The 21,025-nt window shown below is 38.8% G+C and overlaps 1 protein-coding gene across 3 annotated transcripts in view; it reads left to right on the top strand.

Annotated features, from left to right (window-relative positions):
* GHRHR (growth hormone releasing hormone receptor) overlaps positions 1–20,294 on the top strand; it is a 42,607-nt gene extending 22,313 nt beyond the window's left edge. For 2 of the 3 annotated variants that reach the window (XM_032182575.1, XM_032182576.1), the window contains exons 2-13: positions 1,775–1,877; positions 3,368–3,475; positions 4,665–4,765; positions 7,886–7,983; positions 9,684–9,816; positions 10,653–10,806; positions 11,717–11,777; positions 12,525–12,594; positions 14,200–14,291; positions 14,853–14,982; positions 15,829–15,870; positions 19,543–20,294. In XM_032182575.1, coding sequence (XP_032038466.1) covers positions 1,775–1,877; positions 3,368–3,475; positions 4,665–4,765; positions 7,886–7,983; positions 9,684–9,816; positions 10,653–10,806; positions 11,717–11,777; positions 12,525–12,594; positions 14,200–14,291; positions 14,853–14,982; positions 15,829–15,870; positions 19,543–19,665 — 1,215 coding nt within the window. In that variant the 3' untranslated portion in view covers positions 19,666–20,294. The remainder of the gene's footprint in view (positions 1–1,774; positions 1,878–3,367; positions 3,476–4,664; positions 4,766–7,885; positions 7,984–9,683; positions 9,817–10,652; positions 10,807–11,716; positions 11,778–12,524; positions 12,595–14,199; positions 14,292–14,852; positions 14,983–15,828; positions 15,871–19,542) is intronic. The other variant, XM_032182577.1, reaches the window with a different exon arrangement.
* The last annotated feature ends 731 nt before the right edge of the window (positions 20,295–21,025 follow it).

Here is a 21,025-nt window from a genome sequence, read left to right as displayed (position 1 = left end):
TGTGACATGTAGTGAGCTTTTCAGCATAGATGACTTTCACTGTCCAGGGTGAATATAAGGAAGAATAAAATACATGTTAGCATGAGAAGAGCTATCGGATGAGCAGAGGTGTTCAAGACAGACCACAGTTTTCTGTCATGCTGCCCACCATTGCATTTCTTAATAGTGTGGAGAGGAGGGGTTCCCTGGAGTATCTGTTTTTACTGATGATGGCTGGTATCAGTGAACAACCCACACATCAGATGTCCACCTGCCAGCGCTAAGCCAAGAGCTGGCCTCTGTCCTGTTCACTCATAGTTACCCTTCTCTCATACGCCAAGCTTGAGTATCGAGCCTGAGTTTTCACTGCTGCCTTGAACTGATCCATGGCACTGCTGTCTGCTAGTTTGGCAGGAAAACAACGACCTCCTAAAAGTGCAATAAATGGGAAGGAAAACAACTTCTTGAAGTGCACAGATGTGGATACATGCCATTTCCAACCGCCTGGGTCCAAAACCCAGGAGACCAAAGGCTCTGCAATGTATCCAATATTGTCCATACAAGCAGGCTGAGAGCCTTGAGTTTTCAGCCAATACGCAGTTCAAATGTTCTGCAGATCCACTTGCGATAAGGATATTAGCATGGAGGGGAAGCAATGCTTATTGCAACTGATAGGACCTGCCCTCTGAATGACCTGAAAGTGAGCTATTTATTTCCCAAATTCCCTGAATATTAATCTTCCCTGGATAAAACAAAGCTGAGCCATATGCCAGCCACCTGTTCACCATGCAACTCTCATCCTGAGTTTATTTTTTGTTGTGTGTATCTGTGTGTTTATATCTATATCCACACCTACAGAGCACACTGGCACCTACGGTCAGGACACCCACAGTGACTGTGTTTTGTAACAGCCTGCTGCAAACAGTGTCTTTTAGTGGCCAAGGTTACTCTGGATCCCTTCAAATTCTTTTATGGTGTCCATGTAGGCACACGTCTAATAAAGACTAAAACAACCAAAGGGATGCAGCATTCCCTGATGTTAAAACTCTAGATATCAGTTTTTTCATCTACACCATCACACCAAATCAACAACAAATGCTTTGGTGCAGAACTTTGTTTCAAAGAAGGTTTTGTCTCCCACCCAGTGTAAAGAAAGGCAGATGGCAGAAAGGAGAGATCAGATTCTCTCCTTTTAGAACAAAGAGCTCATTCAGAAGACAATTTTACAAAAATCATATGTAGTTTCAAAATGTTTCTTTGGAGGGTGGCAGGGACATGTCTATGCCCAGAAGCAGGTGGGCTCTGCAGTATGCCCTTCACTATCAAGAAAAGGAATCTGTTCAAGACCACTCTAGTTTCTTGGATCCAGATTTGGCAGGGTCTGAAGTCAGGGTGCAAGTTAAGTCCTGCACTCATACCTGGGCCTTAGCAAGGATTTCCTTCAGTATGAATATAACCAGTGAAATCTCATAAACTTCCCAGGGCAGAGCTAGGCTGTAGCTATCATCCTGTGACAGCTATGCTGCCTAAGTATTTGCTCTGATGGACTGTAGCACAGCTCTGCTGCCTTTGACAGGGCTCTGCTGGGTTCACCTGCTGTGAGCATCATGGTTTGTACAGAGACATTGTCTGCCAGCAGGCAGAGCTTTATCTCTTTGGATGCTAAGCACTGAGACAATGCTCTGTGTCCTTAACACAGCTTGTTAGCTGCATGTGTAGGGCTGGATTTCATGGATGCTTGTGAGATCCTTCCCTAAACCTTCTTCCTAATTGGCTGAAACTCCTCTCCCTGTAGGTTGCTGGGAATGTCCATCCAGAATGTGATTTTATAACAGAGCTGAAGAAAAAGGAGGCTGAATGTCTGGAGGAGTCAGAAAAGCATGGGAATGCAACAACAGGTATCCATGAGTGGTAGATGAAATGAGTGACAGAGAAGCAACACCCTGCCAAAATCAGGATACAGCCATGCTGCCAACGCATGTTTTAACATTTTACTCATTGTTCAACATTCCTGGGCTCTGCTCAGCTCTTTTCGACCTACTCTCATACCTTCAATTCTCTTTTTTTCAACATTTTTTTTTCATGTTCAAATGTGGACAGTCTATATAACTTATGTCTTTGTCCTATTTCCTCCCCTGCTGAACACCTTTGTCAGTGACATAGGCAGTGGGACCATGTGCACCTTTAGCATGTTTGCTGACAACACCAAGCTATGTGGTGTGGAAAGGAAGAAATGTCCCTAGAGGGACCTGGGCAGGCCTGAGAGGTGGGCTTGTGTGAACGTCATGAGGTTCAGCAAGGCCAAGTGCAAGGTCCTACATCAGGGCCAGGTCAATCCCAAGCATAAACACAGACTGGGCGGGGAGCAGGTCTGAGGAGAAGGACCTGGGGGTGCTGGTGGATAAGAAGCTCGACATGAGCTAGCAACATGCACCGGCAGCCTGGAAAGCCAACTGTGTCCTGGGCTGCACCAACAGCAGGGTGGGCAGCAGGGCGAGGGAGGGGACTGTCCCCCTCTGCTCTTGTGAGACCCCACCTGGAGCCCTGTGCTCAGCTCTGGGCCCCAGCACAAGAAAGAGTTGGAGTGAATCCAGAGGAGGCCATGAGACACTCAGAGGCTGGAGCACCTCTGCTGTGGAGCCAGGCTGAGGGAGTTGGGGTTGTTCAGCCTGGAGAGGAGAAGGCTCCGGGGAGACCTCACAGCGGCCTGCCAGGGCCTAAAGGGAGCTGCAGGAGAGCTGGGGAGGGACTCTTGGTCAGGGGGTGTGGGGATAGGACAAGGGGTAATGTCTTTAAACTAAAACAGCGTAGATTTAGATTAGATGCTAGGAGGAAATACTTCACTCAGAGGATGGTGAGGCCCTGTCCCAGACTGCCCAGAGGAGCTGTGGCTGCCCCATCCCTGGCAGTGCCCAAGGCCAGGCTGGATGGGGCTGGGGGCAGCCTGGGCTGGTGGGAGGGGTCCCTGCCCATGGCAGGGGGGTTGAATTAGATGGGCTTTGAAGTGCTTTCCAACCCAAACCATTCTGTGATTCTGACTGGGTGCTATCATGACATCATACTTTTTAGTGGAGATGTGTTGACCTTTACCAACATGGTAGCCACTTAACATGAACCATAACCAGCTCTGTGTTCCAGCAGCACGCTTCCTCCCATTTCCACAGCACACTGTCATTTGTTGCATTGCGTCTGAAAAAAGTGTCTAACTAAAGTAGAGTAAGTAGTCATCTGGAGGTGTTTATCTTTCACTATAAAATAAAATTTGAGGATTAACTACATGTATTTTTATAAGAAATGCAAGGGGCAGAGGATCAAAGTCAGAAAAAAATATCTTTGATTTTGCTCAGATATAATTAAGTTCAAAAATATATTTCACTTTTTATCTGAGGTTGCAAGAGAACCTGGGACAAATTATTGTGCTGGCCAGAGGCAGATCCTGGAGAGACTCTTGCCTTACCGTGCCCAAATATCCTCTTTCACTTCATGAAGGAGACAGGTGATGTACTCTTTTGATTGTACTCCTATTATTATGCTGCATACCTGGCACAAGGTTTTCTAATAACGAATAGTAAAGACAGACTACTCCAAGTTCCTGCTCAAAGCCTTACTGCACAGCATGCAGTAAGATCTGAGGATACTTTGCAGTCCATCTCACATCTCATGCACTATGTATAACTGGATATAATCCCACAGACTGTGATGAGAACCCAAGCCAAAGAACACTGAAATCAATGGAGTGATTTCCATTGGTTTCTATGAGCTTCAATATCAGCTTGCTTGGTAAGTTTTCTACAGAGCTTGCAGAGGGGTCATTTAGGTCAGAACTTAAGCATGGGTCTTTATGAGGTTTATGCTTTGATTAGTGTGGGATGAAATCAAAGACCGAGGAATGAATAACGTGATTGTTCTTTAAGACCAAGGTTGGACATACAAAGCAGAATCTTGTCATTAAAGTAGCATATGTGTTTGGTCAAATGCAAGACTGTGCAAAGTAATGCCTTTGTGACTGTTTACTCTCTGGGTAAATGTGGCCAGGAACAAACTGCAAGCCCATAAGGAGGAAATTATCTTCCAAGAGAGATCTACATTTGGCAGTTTCACAAGGAAAAGAAACTGAAAATCCCAACCTCTGCCTCACCCAGCACATGCTAGCTATAAATGAAGGATAAGGAAAATCCTTTTCATCTGTGTACCTTCATTTCCTGTTCTGGGATTCTCTTACTTATCCTTCATCTGACTCATAAATCTTTCTATGGAAATCTACTGTCCTTAGAGAACAAACTACTTGTTCCAGTGTCTTTCTTTGGAGATCAGAGTAAGCCCCAAGAAAAATGACAGTGAGAAGTGGTACATTAGAGGGGTTAGCTCTGAATGAATCTTATGGGGCAGTGCTTCCCATTCTTAAATAGGGTTCCTTGCCCCTAATATGATTTCATCCTTGCTCCTTCACCTCTACCTCTGTGTCCTTGGTTCTCTCACTTCTTCCTGCTGTTTATTGTCAGAAACAAGTTAGAAGTTTTGTACCTGACTAACTGGACGTACACACTCAAAGTTTCCTGTCAGCTCTGAGGGAGGCGGTCCTCTTCTCCTAGTATAACCTCCATACTAGGCTTTTTTTTTTTTTTTTTTTTTTTTTTTTCCTGCATTATGCAGCTTTTCATTGGTAAAAAGTGTTTCTGTTTCAGCTGGGATAGTAAGAAGAAACTGCACAAAGAAAGGCTGGTCAGACCCATTCCCTTCCTATCATATTGCTTGTCCTGTTGAAGATGAGATTCCCCTTGAAGAAGTAAGTTTAACTAACTAAACATATGTGAGTGATATGCTGACGTTACAGGATTCCTTTCTATTCCTGAAGACCACTTGGGAAGAAAACTCAGCTGAAGTTAAAATTTCTTACCAAGTATGGAATGTGATTCAAATTTTACTCTGATCAAATATTTTGGAGAACTGCTGATGACATTTTATTTTTCAGGTATAAGATTGCAATGAAAATAAAGTCGTCTTCAAATTCCATGAAATCATGCAGCTCTGTTGCACTTGCTTACAGATATAACAGTTAAGGCTATCTCCCAAAATATTCATAAAATACGGATTAAGACATTTCAATAAGACCAATCAGCAAGACGATTTTGTGGTATCACAGCATCTGTACAGCAAATGTGCTGTTATAACACCACTATTCCAAACTCAGCAATATGTGAGGACAAGAGGGGTGCATGAGTTCTCATCCTGACTAACACAAAGTATCTAATTCAACAAGGAAATAAAAACAAGGAAATAAAAACAAAGAATATTTTAAATTCTTTATCTGTATTTTTGCTTCATATATGTATATATATTGCTTCAGCTAGATTTGCTAGATTTGCACACTCAGTAATATTTAGAATTTATCTGTATAGGAAAAATAAAACAAAACAAAACAAAAAAAACAATTCTTGATCTAATAAAGATGCAAAAATATTGAATATATTTCTTCAGAGGAAAGAAGCCAGCTAAAGTACTGCAAGATACATCATTTAGTGAAAAATAACACATTCCTCAAAAATATTAGAATTATATAAAGCCTCTGTTGTGACCAGGCTTTAGCTGCAGCAGAGAAAATGAAGAATAAGTGGAAAGAATCATATTAAATCTCCACCAGGTTAAAACTGATAGGAGGTAGGAATCACATTACATGCTTAAAAACCAATTGTCTTGTCTAATTCTTGACCTCTGCCCACTCTTTGTACCAGCTAAACAGCACTTTTGCCTTTAGCTTCACAAGTAATGTGAATACTATTTATTTATTTATTTTGTCCACCAACATGTATACTGTAGTTGTTGAAATCCATTCAACTTGTGGGAGGAAGCTTACTTTATGTGCTTACAGAGAAATTTCTCTTGTCTTCCCATTACTTTCTGTACTGATTGCTGTCATGCTGTTTAACTCAAACTTCCTTTCCAGCCTCTGAGGGACAGTACCTGCTGCTTTGCATGAATAACAATTCCACTGAAACGCAATTCTTCTCTTTCTTTCTTTTAGGGCTTCCCTGCATTTCTGGTGTAAAAGCAATCCTAAATGAGTCTAAAACTTTTTTTTTTTTTTTTTTTTTTTTTTAAGCAGTAACTCACATTTTACCTTTCAGTAAATTTACTTAAGGGTTTGATTATTGCTTGCTATGTTTTTCATCTTTTATTTCTAAGTGGAAGTTGCCAGCTAAGACAGGCCCAGCACAGCTTTGATACACTTCTTATGGAGCAGTGCCTTCCAGACTTACTGGATAGCTTTGTAGCTCTCAGGGCCTTCTCAGAGCTCTGGTTTTAATTGTGTGCAGTCAGATACATGGCTAATCAAATACAATTCACAGTTCATCCACCAGACAGAAAAGGCCACTGTGCACTTTCCACATCATTTAACCTTACCAATCTAAAATAAATGCAATGCAATGCAATGCAATGCAATGCAATGCAATGCAATGCAATGCAATAAAATAAAATAAAATAAAATAAAATAAAATAAAATAAATCCGTGCAAGTCTAACCTAATGACTACACGGTGGATCTACAGTAATGCTTTGGTCATGATCAGGTGTGAGCTTTTCAAGGAAATCTCTGGCACTTTTTGCACTTTCACTTATACTGAGGCATGTTCTCAGAAAGGCTGGTCTGGTTTTGTATGAATGACACTAAACTGGAAGACAGATGCATGTTGCACATAGTGTGCTCTGAGCAATAGTAAAAGTCCAGCCTAGAGGACTTAGCTGACTACCATGGCTAGTCAGAAATGCACACACCGTGCATGTTGGGTCTTTAGCACCAAAGGTTTCATCCTACTAAACCAAAGTTATTGCCTTGCACCACTTACTAAGGTAGACATAGTGACAGATTATTTTTCTTGCTGATTGAAAGTGAACAGGCCTCATTTTATGAGATGAATTGCCTTCTGGATGTGCTTGTTTCCCTAAGTAGAAATGGAGCTTTCAAGAAATGGAACTGTGTTAACAACTAAGCAGCACAGTCCTGGGACCATGGTCTCACACTGCTCATTTTACTATAGACTCAGCTGCTTATACTTAGAAAGCGAACTGTTAAGTACCTTAAATAAATGAAATAAATCCTACCCAGTTTCAGCCTTATAATGATCTTATGTAGGACATCCAAATTTTGAGCTGGGGATCAAAAGACACACCACATGAGTTCAAAGGGAAAAATCTGCAGCCTAGAGCTTATTCATTTTGTTTTCTGCTTCCATGCATGATAGTTGAATTCAGATAACCCCTACTCAGAGATCATGTCTGATAGAGGTTCCATTTAAACAGAAATGGATTATGATTGACACTCTTAAGTAAAAGTTTAATATGGAAGCAAGCAGAAAGAGGAAATAATACAACCCCAGGAAAAAAAAAATAAAAATAACTATAACAATTTTTTAAAATGGAAAAGACTATAGATGGCAAAATTCTAGGTAAGGAAACAGAGAAAAAGAAAGTGGAGAGGCATAAGGAAAGGCTTACAGCACTCTGTATTCATCATGTAGCCAGCTGCCAGAAGGATTATCCTTCCACTACTGCTGTGCAGAAACACAGTATGAAATAAAATGCTTAAAAAAATGCATGAGTTTTTACAATGTTTTCTTGGAAGACTCACGTAGTCTTTCAGGGTTTTATGAATGAGCTTGAAACCATCTTAAAAAATAAATGATTCTTTATCAAACTGGGCAATATCCATGTACCCATAGAATGGGTCTTCATAAAAGAAGCATTAATGATTAATTTCAGTTGAAATTTGCTGCAGAATTAAAAGGAACAAAAGAGGCACTCAGGGGTGTGAACAGATTGGAAGCATCAAATAAAGCAAAACTGCCAAAATCATTTAAATAGATGCCATTTAGCTGCAATTTATGATGGATCATTCTCTTCTTTTACAGCAATCCTACTTTTCTACCATAAAGATCATCTATACTGTAGGATACAGTGTATCTATCACCTCACTTATTATTGCTGTGGCAGTTCTTATTGCATTCAGGTATGTGAAGTTATCTTCTAACTTGATTCATTTAAAAGTTCTTTATATCTTAGTTTGTATGAGACATTAGACATAACAAAGTAATGAGACAGAAATTCAGAAGAATAAAAATAAAACTTTCAGACAGTATTGGTTTAATCATATTAAATTGAGGGCTACAAATGAAAGATTATCAGAGAAACACAGAAATAAGAAGAATCAGAACTGTGAAATAAACCTTGGCTGTGTGCTGGCAGAGGTCAGCAAGTCAGATCCTTATAACCTTATAATATATATACATATATTTGCTTGCTTTAGCTGGAGTCAAGAGAAATTTTTTATAAAACTGTATATTCTTGCCTTATGCGGACTCAGTAAATTTTGTATTAAGAAGAATATGAGACCTCAATTCTGAGTCAGCACTCCTATGGCACTGTATATGCCATATGTATATGACTCCTGAAACCTTTACAACAAAAAACATACTTTGAAAGTTAGGGACTGAATTTGGCACGTTTGGTAAGATCTCTTTCCCTTTGAATTGCCCATCTATTAGCCACTCTCATGTATAATATAGAAAATTTTGAGTAAAAATGATTGTTTTCTTATTTAATGTAATTTGATGTTTGCTAATATAAGATTTATTTTATTAATCTATATTTCTTGCATTTGCGCAAAATGGAAAAGTAGTAATAAAATATATATTATTATTATTATGCTGTAAGAATCAGCTTTCTCTGGGGAAAGTTTCTTGACCTCTGCAGCTTCCTAACTCATGTCTGGAAGTCAACAGATTATGTGTATTGACATCTACTATGACCTTGAGAAAACAAACCAACTCAAATAAGGGGAAAGAAAGAAACAATTGACAGAAAACAACTTAGCAATATGGAGGAAAGAGTTACAGTTCAACAATGGGATTGGCATTTCAGTTCAGTAGTAAAACTCTGCACACTCTAACTGAGCTTTCAGATTAGGTGACCCTGAGATTACTGAATCTGGAGGGAATTCAGCTTTTAATGGGGCTCTTTGCTAATTATCTAAAGTCTTCAGCTCCAAATGAAAATTTAAGTTGCATAACTCCCTCCAAAAGTCTGTATATAATAACAATAAGAAAAAAATAAATCTCAATCTAAAAATTTAAAAATGTGCCAAACTGTTTTAAAGCAATTATTCATGTAATTCATAAGAATAACTTTGGTAATCTAGGGAAGTATTCCTTAATTCTGGATAAGGCAGCCTACACAGACATTTAATGCAATTTAACTCTACCATAGTATTTTGATGTGTAAAAATCTTGCTAATTATTACCTTGTGCATTGAGAAAACTTTCTAGTTAGTCCAGAATATCTCTGCATTCTTTCCTTGGGAGTGATTTAGCTACAGCCAAAATTATATCGATGGAAATAATTCTTCATATGGAAGTTTCTTTTTGCCCCAAAATAATGCCAACCAAAAGGTATCTCAGCTCAGGAACACTGAACGCATAACAAAGCTGAGATTCTTGGAATCTGGTAGACCAGAAGCGACACCAGGCCAAAAAGGAAACACCACCTAACAAGAGAAGAGATTAAAATGTAGACTGTGGGTGAATTGCTTTACATGAAGAAGGTTTCTGCCTCTGCCTGTTTAGCAGAAAGAACTCAGTCAATTAAAAGTTACTTTCTACACAGCACAAGTCAGTGAATTACCTCAGCAGAACCTTTCTTCTTTTCTTCCAGGAGGCTTCGCTGTCCCAGGAATTATATCCACATACAGCTCTTTTTCACTTTTATCTTAAAAGCTATTGCCATTTTCATTAAGGATTCTGTCCTTTTCCAAGAAGAAGACATTGACCATTGCAGCTTCTCTACTGTAAGCACATGAAAAGGCATGATACTCTGGTACTGGATGTTTTTACATGCCATCTATATATGGGTTTGCTTTTCATCATTCCTTGTATTTTTTACCACTTTTTTTTTTTTTTCTTTTTTTTTTTCTGATGTGGTAATGAACACTAATTAATGCAGTAGTCTGAATCTTATTTAGACCATGACTATATATAAGTGAAAAAGAAAGTAGTATCATTATATTGTTACCCTTCTATGATCTAAAGCCTAAATCCAAAGATCTCTGAATATCTTGTAACATCTTTTTATAAAGATGTTTCTTCTGGAAATTCTGGATTTCATGTTCTGAACAGAAGCTCCGTAATTGTAGACCACAGGATATGCAAGATACTAGGCAATCAACTTAGCTGTGGTTCAGCCACAAATACTGGCATTAAAGAGGTTTTCAGACAGAAGTTTATCAGCTGATTCTTCTGCATTTCTCATGGCCACACAAAAATTTAAAACTGAGCATGAGGGAAAGTGAAATATGATGGGTCCTAGAACACACTATATATACAACTTGTATATACTACATTGAAAGTGGTGCATTTATGGGAGAAATTGCATACTTGGGAGATCAGACTGTATTTCTAGCAGAGATACAAATCAAAATACAGAGATTCCAAGCTACTATGATGTTTGAAGTCTTATTATTCAGAAAGCCACATTACATTTGATGATCTCCCTTTAAACATGCCTGTAATTGTGAGATCTTATTCTTTTTAGATCTCAGCCAGAATTACAGATGCTTACTACATCTGCAAATCAAAAATATGTATACACATGTAATGCCAAAACTATGACTTTCTTGATCTATAGACTGAATGCAAGATCTCAGTTGTTTTCTGTCACTACTTCATGATGACGAATTTCATGTGGCTGCTGGTAGAGGCTCTCTACCTAAACTGTCTACTACTCTCATCCCTTTCTCATGGAAAAAGATATTTTTGGTGGCTGGTTCTCTTTGGCTGGGGTAAGTAAGGATTTTACATGAAATGAATAAAGGCAAGATGTTACAAAAGGCTTTATCCTGTAAAATATCCTAGGTGTGGATGGAACTGAGTTTGCCTAACTGAAGTAGCTAGCAATAAATAAATATGTAAATCAATAAATAAATAAGCAAAGCATTGTTTTTGCTTTTATTTTTACACATGGAGTAGTGAAGAGCAATCGAGTTTAAAAGCATAGCATTAAGGTCCCTGTGAAATATGTAGAAAACTAAATACATTTGATGATCCAAACCAAGTGACTGCCAATATAAACCTGCTGTGTAAAGGAAAAATCAGAGTACTCCTCCCTGAGGATATATGGCAGGTGAACGTACTTGCCCAGGGGGAATTTTTGTTCAGTTCGGGAAGGCAGTCCATGCATATTGACACTACGGCTAAGGTAAGCATTACAACTAAGAAGACTGAATTGCTCTTTGTGTTTTAGGGAGATTTCGGGCACCATTTTAGGAATGTTTAGGATTACAATCACAGTCTGTAAACTGCTCATATTGCTATTATTTGAGGATTTGATAAAAAATACTCACTAATATGCTGTTATGCAAAAAGCACACAATAAAAAAATGTGTTTTAATGTGCTATCTGCATTCAAGTGCTAACTTAAGGTAATATCACACATGTGGACTGCACTCATGTAGGTACAAAGCTTCAACTAGCTTCTGTATCCCTTTATATCTCCACAGTAATGCATGATCACCAAATAAATAGTCAATGCCACAGCTTGTTTCATTTCATCATGGGTATCAGTAGACCACAAAGGGTAATCCCTGTTCTGAAAATAGGTGACCTTCATCATCACAGTAGAATTTAAGTGGATGAGATTTGGATTAACTGATGAAATTAGACAATGAAAATTTTTTTTTAATTGTCTGACAGGTTTTCCAACACTTTTCACCCTTATATGGATATTAGCAAAATTCTACTTTGAAGACACAGAGTAAGTCACTACTTCTTACATTATTCTACATACATAAATTATATATTTAAAATAATGATAGTGATGAAGGCTCATGTCATTTCAATGACATTGGGAAAATAATATCAGTATATTACACACCTTTCCTTTTCCTACATTACCATTTAGATAAGTGCCTGAGGTGGAGTTTTGAATTTCCATTACAGTATAGACACAGTGAATAGGGATTTACAGTGTCCACTAGAGCATAATATGGCAGTACTATTGTAATTGTGCAGGGCATGCTTCTCAGGAAGCTGAAATATTTATTTCAGCTGCAAAAGAAAAAGGGACTCCAATCAGATAAACAGAGTGAGAAAGCAAAACTTTGGGAGCTTGTGATACAAAATACCTTTTGATATTTTTGAGGGCTGGAGTGCTCATTACTTTACACAGACAAAATGTTTTTCATGTCTTAAATAATTGTCTTTGAAGACACTTAGTATCTTTCTATCAGTCGTGGCATCATCTTTTCAAATCTTTTGTTGGAATTGTTGCATCCATGTCTCACTTAACATTTTGAGAAAGCTCTATATCCTTTTGAAAAGACAGAATAATCTACAAAAAGCATGTCCTGTACAAAGCAGAACTTAAATATCTATACACTTGCACTATACTGATACTTCCACAAAAATACATCTCTTATGAATTTTACTGGCACTGCTGTGTGGTGTCTTGATTGTAGTGATTACATACACCTCTCTTCTAAATTTTCTGTTATTTTCTCAGATGCTGGGATATTAATCAGGGCTCTCCTTACTGGTGGCTAATCAAAGGACCTATTATAATTTCTGTTGGGGTAAGTACTTCTGTTCTGTTGGGGTAGGTACTTCTAACTCTGCCAACAATAGTTATAAGAAAAAATGACTTTCAAATAAAAAAAAAAAATACTGTTTGCTACACTTTTTTTTTTTTTTTAATAAGGAAGAGGAATGGTAGAATTTGTTCTGTAAAAATATTTTATCACTTACCTACAAAAAATTTAGGCCAAAAGGAGGCAGAGAACTGTCCTCTCCCTATCACCCATAGCAAACACTGTTCAAAGAAATTGAAGTGTTCATAGAATTTTCAGTCTGATTGAAATTAATGGCAGATGAGGGGTTAAACCATTCTTATCGAATAGGATAACAGAATTTTTACCTAAAAGTCTAGAATCAGGCATAAATTTCAATATAAGATTTCAAAAGCAACAGGTTCTTTTCACAGGTGATAATAATAGTTCTTGAGCTTGACGTATATTGAATAAACTGATAGGCCTTAAATGATTATGGCATATGATTACTCCCACATGTCATTAAGCCCAAGGAATGTGTGAGATAGCAGCTAGTGGATGGCCTTAAGACCATCTATTGCAAGATTAATTTAATTGGAGGACAGATGCATACAAATAAGGCATATATAAGTAAACAAGAAGCATGGAGAATCTCAAGGTGAATTCTGTTCATAATTTACTGTGTTTCAATAAAATATTGCATTTCCTTCCACCTCTATTAGTTTTCCGCTTACTAGTGCCCACCTGACATTCACTTTTGGAGTTAAGAGGATTCAGGGGATCATACTGATGATATGCTGCAATGTACTTAATGTATCACTGATGGATAGAATGAGACATTCTAGTGAAATATATACATTCTTAGGCAAAATTAAGCATTTAGCCTCACCTAAACAAAATCTGGTGTATATAGACACAAAATGCATGTGGAGAAACTCTTTGATTGTGGAGCACTAAGCAGCTCCATAGACTTTAGTACAGCTGTGTCAAAATGCAACTAGAGAAAATTGTCTTTGCAGGTTAGGATTGACCCTAGCTAGCTTTGGAGCTGAGCTTATGCTCCTCAGCTTTTTTCAGAGTTAACAAAGAGAAATAGGCACTTTTGACTCACCTGACAATAGATGTCGATGTTCAGAGGAGATGACTCATCCCCAAGTCCACCTGAGGCTCTATTGGTTGGCTCACTCTCAGTGGACTACAAAGGGAGAACAGGGTGATAAGCTCCGATACAGCCATGTCATTGTAGATAACTATATTTAACCAGGTGAATTCTACTAAAAGTGTCTAAAGATATAAGCCAAAATTAAATACAATAGGAATCTCAAATGAGAAGAATTAAAATTATATGAGCTACAAAAAAAATTTTAAAAAATCACACAAGATATTGACAAAAATAGGTTGCTTAACGGAGTTAAATTCTCAAGCTCTCCACCTGATCTATTTCTTTAAGAAGGAATGCAACCTATTGAGAGACTTGAATGCTGCCAACAGGGATTATATTATATTAATTATCTTACACACAGGTCTTATTGAAATGGTACAAATTACATAATAGAAGTCAAATAATGATTGTCATTGAAAAGTTTCATATGAGAAAGTAACCTTTTTTTTCCCAAAAAATATTTTAAACAGGTCAATTTTGTCCTATTTATCAACATCATCAGAATTTTGCTGAAAAAACTAGACCCTAGACAAATCAACTTCAATAACTCATCTCAGTACAGGTAGTGTATGGAACAAAAACAAAAAATAATTTATCAATGATTTAAGTCACAAAAGCTCCTACCACCTTTTCTAAAAAGAAGCAGAGATCCAGTGCAAAAACCAGACTCAGTTTCACTGGCATTTCATTTTAGAAATTCCAAATGTTACCCCATTCCTAAGGAAACTAGTCAAAGGAGTAAATTGTTTTCTAGAGGTGTCTTTCTCTGGATGTGGACTATACAAGGAGCCTGCATATTACTTCAGTGGCTCAGATAGGTTAAAATATATTCTACTGCTTGTCTTTCTGAACTACAATCACATTCAGAAAAAATGGATTACAAAATACAATAAGAAAAGTCATTAACATAGTATTGCCAATAAGATAATAAGCATGAGAAAACTCTTTCCAGATATTTTTCTCATTATGCTTTCCAGAACTGTCATCCCAAGAGATAAGAACTTCACACCTAGACATTTAGATTCCATTATTAACTTCTGTTCATCACTATTATGTATTGCATCCATTGGTCTTTACTCTGGAAAAATAATATTACCTTACTTCTTCTCATGCCCCGTGCTAGACGCCTCTCAAGGTCAACTCTGCTTCTAATTCCTTTATTTGGAACCCATTATATTGTCTTCAATTTTCTTCCGGAATATACCAGCCTGGGGATTCGGCTTTATTTAGAGCTCTGCATTGGATCTTTTCAGGTAAAATCACTGAGGAATCTTCAGTTTCTTCATAGCAAATTTTCTCATTTAATCTAGTTTCTATATGACAAATAGCAGCAAACAAAAAATAATTATATTCTGAAGATAATGTTTCCTCATGGTTCTTTGCTGTGTTACAAATTTGAAGATGTGACCCACATCCTACCTGGCTGTAGGTTAGCCTATATGTTTGCAGGTTTTGTCAATACAATGCCAAGTCTTTCATATTCATGTGTACGTTTGACATTGGGTTAACTTCAGACATTTCAGTTCAGTTTTTAACTTCAGTTAACTCACTGTGTCAGTTCCATACAATTCACCCTATACAACGTACTCTTGAGTCTCCATACTTGGATCTGTTCTTCATTGTTAACCAATAATGTGAGAAGAAGGTAAATGGAATAAAAAAATGGGGTGTTTAGCGTGTATCTGACCACATTGATCCATTGACCTCCTAGGATTTTCTTGGCTTTGTCTCAGTTCAGAAACTTAAAAAATGTATTCAGTAGGCCAGAATTTTATCTTACCTGATATAATGGCATAAAACTTGACTTAAAAGCTGCATGAGCTTCATAGCTGTGGAATGGACATGCTTTTGTAAACATAACCTTGGAGTTTGTCCTATCCCCTGTTCTTGTGAATTCCTATGGCCTTTCTGACAGGTGAAATGCCATTAGCTAGCTGATTATCTGACTAGCTTTATTGCTGATGCATAAGAAATTTGTAAAAATACTCTGATTAAATTGATTCACATACACAGTATTATCATTCAGGTAGTGTAAGTGGCTTTTTCAAGCTGTGCTAACACTTAAATGTTGTTTTTTGTTTGTTTGTGTGTTTCCTCAGGGGTTTATTGTAGCAGTTCTTTACTGTTTCCTGAACCAAGAGGTAAGGGAATTCTTTGCAATATTGATTTCACTGACAGGCTTATAGAGTTAATAATTAGTATCATGCAAGTAGATAATCCAATCTTTCAGTTTTGCAGGATTGTCTGTTAACATGGGAATCAGTGAAGATGAATTTCATTTAAATTATCTTCATGTGAATGAAGCCATCTAGTGGAGAAACGAGCTATTCCATCAAGCCTTTTTTTATCATTTCTGCATGCTTTTGTACTATAGTAGGGCTTGGGAAACCCATTCTAGGTCCAGACCTGATAGTACAAGCTTCTGAAGTGAAGCAATGTGACCTCCTGTTTCTAAATGACTAAATTGTAAATAATGTTAAATTTATACAGATTGCCCCATACCAAAATATTATTTTGTAGTATTTTATTATGCTCATGAAACTCCCTAGTATTTTCTTGCATTGATAAATATGTTTTTTCCATTTAGAATATTTAAATCAGAACTTTATTGTTGATGGGACAAGTATTGTCCCACTTAGTTTAGTATCCAGTTCCATTCACATAGTCTAGACATTGTAATAAGGATGAATTTTGAACTATTCTGTTGCCTACATAATTCATTTATCTACCACATTTTAGAAGAAATTGAAAACCTGGAATTTTCCCCTCTTTTCATAATACAGGGCAGATGAGATGGCTATTTTAGACTGTGAATAAGATTCAGTTTCAGACTACACTAAAAGTCTGCTGGTTTCTGTTAAGTGAGGTAAAGAGTAAGGCCTTCTCCTCCAGCTGCTCCAGCCCAGCACTGCTCCTGCACGGCTGATGGGCCCAGCCTGGTGCCTGGGGACCTGGGATCTCTGCCCAGGCTGGAGGACACGGCTGCTGCTTTCCCCTTTGCAAGCCCAACACGGAGCAAAGCTGAGCACATATCCTGGAGACACACGGATACACACAGACACCAGACACTGACACAACCGGTCTCACAGGCTGCCCCAGCCAAGGGCTGCCTCCAGTAGCAGTGACGCACAGTACTCACTCAAACTATAGACATAGACAGATGAGTCCCCCTCCTCCTCTTGGGCTGGTAGAGACAGAACTTCACTAGTTCAGGCACACACTTAGCACTCTCAACTATTTGCAGATACTGCACTTCTGTCTGTCCAGTATCCCTGCACTGATCCCAAGCCTCCTTTCCCACTATACAGATCACCTATTCCCAGATAGTCCAGCTTGAAGTTCACGGGTTCCTCAAGTACCATTGCATCCCCTCTGTCCACACAGCACCCCTGCATGGATCCCAGGCCCCTTACCTGCTTCACAGGCTGCCTGCTCACTGGCTAGTCCAGCTTGAAGTTCACTGCAAACAATGCAGTACTCACACACTTGCCCCTCATATACCCCATGCTAGTAAGTTCCCTTCCTCTTACCAGCACTGACCCCACACATGCCTGATACTCTAGGATAGACCTGAGGCCTCAGCTACTCACAGGCTAGTCCAGATTTGTGAAAGATACAGACACTCAGCCATACCCTGATGCCCAGCAGCCAGCACTGTGACCCGCAGCTCCACCGGTGCAGAGCTCCACATACACCTCAGTGCTTTGGTGAATGACTCTGCAGTCCCCGTTCCCCCCAGTAGCTGGTTTGGGATCACACACTGCTCCTGCCCCAGTGGCAGGGAGAAGAAGACCCCCAGTCACTCCAGTACATGAGGCTGGGTCCCCATTTGCTCCAGTAGCTGGCACCACAGTCTGAAGGGCCTACACCCCTGGCCTGACTCCAGTAGTTGGCACAAACTGTCACTGACACACACACACATTTCTTACCTGTAGCTGGCATAGAGTACTTGCAGTACACATACACTCAGGAGAGAGTGCAAATGAACAAAGTGAAAGTTAAGAAAACATTTAATGAGGAAATTTAAGAAGCACTGGGCTTGTCCTGTCACGTACACTGGCTGTCCCTGTTCTACAAGCAACCAGCACTTATCCTACCCTTTTCTACCTATCCCCATTCTTCACTCCTCCTGCTCACCTTTTCCCATACACAACCATCATGGATTTGCAGTACTATGCACTTTCTGCACTCTTCCAGTCTGGGCACTCTTGGTGCACATCTTATCAGGGCAAGGTTCATCCTTCCCAGAAGTGGCACCTGTAGCTTGTTAGCCCACCAACTACCATGACAGGGAGGCTTGTTTTTTGTGTTTGTTTCCCAGCTTAGAAATCTTCAATCAGATAACTCTGCTGGAGTAAACTTTCCTACATTCTCACATGCTCTCATAAATTAGTGTGACTGGCCATCACTTCCCAATACTTCCTCCCTTTCCCATTATCCCTTGTTGCCTTGGAAAAGGGCCTTGATGATTTACCCTTACAGGAGCACTCTTCTACATACACTTTCTACCTGTTGCTCCTAGGAAAGGAGAGTTTGATTCGTGTATGCCACCCCACAGGGGTGAGACTGTTTTTGCTCCCACACACATTCCCCCTAGGATATCAAAGGTGTGTTTAGGAGGTGAATCCTATTCCTAATCATCACAGTCAGTGCAATTTAGAGAAAGATTCATATTACAAACTGCAATCATCTGTGTTAGAGCTGATCAGCTTTTAGATCCCATTGGTTGTATTGACTAGATCTCCATTTTCCAATTTAAAGTTTACTCCTCTTCACCAGTCTGTTAATAATCTCTAGTCTCTTCTGATGATAGTCTCAATTGTTTTACATCCAGATTGCCGTCCCAGACATACAGCATTCCAGTGTAGGTATTTCCTTCCTATTAAGCATCTGGGAAGGCACATTTCTAATAAGAATCAGGTGCTAAAGCAGGCCTTAGTTGCTGGTCTGGACCCAGTGTGTGTTTCTGTGAGCATGACAAGGCATGGCATGTATGCTTGTCAACAACAGAAAGAAAATGATCACTGGTGTCTTTTTCCTCTTGCCATCTTAAATATCAAAGTAGTATTATTTCTTAGCCACAAATTGGTAAGTGTAGATTAAGGAACTTGCTGGAAATTTTACTGTTCTAGAAACAGATGGGAACAAGAAGACATCTCTTAGCAATTGGGAAGAGCAAGCAATGTGGAGACAATATGCTTAATTGTGTAGGAAGTGTTGGTAACACTAGAATAAATTTCCAAAGGGATATTAAAAAAAAAAAAAAAAAGGCATTCAGAAGGAAGATACTGAAAAAAGCTGAGAAAATATTCTATTGGTGGAAAAAATATTTTTCAGTGCTTGAGAGTAGACCAAAGTATAATCACTTTGATGGGAGAAAGAAGTTCATTTGTTCCTTCCTTCCTTCCTTCCTTCCTACCTGCCTTCTTTCTGTGTGACACCTCTAATAACAGCCTTTGATTTTTGGGCCCATAATTGTTATGGAGAAACACAGGACAGAATGTGTCCTTTATTCTTGAATGCTAGAGTTGGAATTATTTACTGTTTTCAACATAGGAGACCAACTCCGAGCTAGCCACGTTAGGCTTTTTGTCAACACAATCTGAGCAGTCTGGGGCAGGCCAGCTGAACCACTCTTTGTAGTATCCTAATTTTCTGTATCAGATAGAAAGGGAGCCCAGAGGAGCTAGCTTGTTCTGAAATGGAAAAGGTAATATTTTCTGCTTCTCTAACCACCATTTGTATCTTTTCTGTTTCCCACCAACGTCCTCCTTGAACAGTGTTTGTTAATAACATTCTCTTTGTCTTTTGAGGTGCAAACGGAAATCGGTCGGAGGTGGCATGGTAAGAGATACGGACTTATACCAGTTTGGAGAAGGACAAGATGGACTGTGCCAACCAGTTCTGGAGTAAAAATGACTACATCTGTGTGCTAAGGCAGCCTCAGAAGCTGGAGTAATCATGTATAGAAGCCTGATTAAGAAAAAGAAACTAACAACAATAAATAAAATAAAAATAATAAAAAAGAGGATTACAGCTCACTCTAGGCAAACTGGAGGAGAACCCACTTCTAAAGAAATTTTGCCTACCAGCTATCTCTTGCAGAACAAGCATTGCAGTGATATATTAAAGACAGACTGGCTGATCAAAATAGCCCTCACATGGATAAACAGCAAACACAAATATCACCTCGTTTAGGTTCCCTATCTACACTCTTTTTACTAAAGAACATACAAGCATAATATGTCTGGGGAGTGGACACCAGTAGTACCCTTCAGTGACACTATAGATGACCTCTGGAAACTGTTATTCAATCTCTACACAATGGGAACTGGAATCTATCCAGCTCCGTTCAAGCTTTGTTCCTTGTTTTGATTCAGTAGAGATGCAAATAGGAAAACAAATGCATTGTCAAACTATAACACATGACTAAAAAGTCTTCTTATATTCTCTCTTTAAAAGCAAAAAGACTCAAAGTTGCAAGCAAATTAAAAAGAAAAGTGGTAAATTTGTTTTGCACAGAAAAAGAATGAGACCAACAGGAGAAGGGCTAGGGGAGCATTAGGAACACTGCTAAGTATTTTCTCATGTCTGACTGTTTTTGCTCTCCAGCATTGTAAAATATTCAGAAGCTTGGGAATAAACTTGCATTTCCAGTGTTTGTGCCTTTTTATTTATTTATTTATTTATTTTCCAAATGGCTGTTGTAATCTGTAGATGGACACACTGATTAACTTCTTTGCTGGGAATATCAGAGTTTGGAAAGGAGTCAGAAAAGCTAAACTGTGCTGAACAGTGAGGACCGTCAGGCCAATGTGTTTTCACTCTGCTCTTCAGGACATTCAGGTGTGCTTCTAAGTCCTATTAAACAAAAGAAATGTTAATATAGGAACGTGGAATTGCCTTCCTTTCTGCTTTGCTGTGTCCAGGTAATTACAGCTAGTGTAATTATAGCTAACTGAAAGAAGTGAGATGTTATGCTAGCTAGTTTTCATGTAAAATCTAGATGCCAAGGGGTGTCTTCCTTCCTTTCCATTTACTTTTTTTTTTTTTTTTTCTCTTTGTTTTTTCTTTAGTCTGTGAAAAACACAGCAATGTCTGAATTCATACCTGAGGGTGGGAGAAGAGTCTGAAAGAGCAAGGGGAGGAAGGTTTTCATTTCCACTTCTTCAGTGACTCCTTAGAATACAGATTGCAATGTGGGGCCTAAAATGTTTATGTTGGTTTTCTTCCCATTTCCAGAGGGATTTGAGGTGAGCTAGATGGAAATGTGTCGAGCAGCTGACGATCTGTTTA

The sequence above is a fragment of the Aythya fuligula genome, chromosome 2, assembly GCF_009819795.1.
Source record: "Aythya fuligula isolate bAytFul2 chromosome 2, bAytFul2.pri, whole genome shotgun sequence".
Classification (NCBI taxonomy): Eukaryota; Metazoa; Chordata; class Aves; order Anseriformes; family Anatidae; genus Aythya; species Aythya fuligula.
This window is presented reverse-complemented; position numbering and strand designations above follow the sequence as displayed.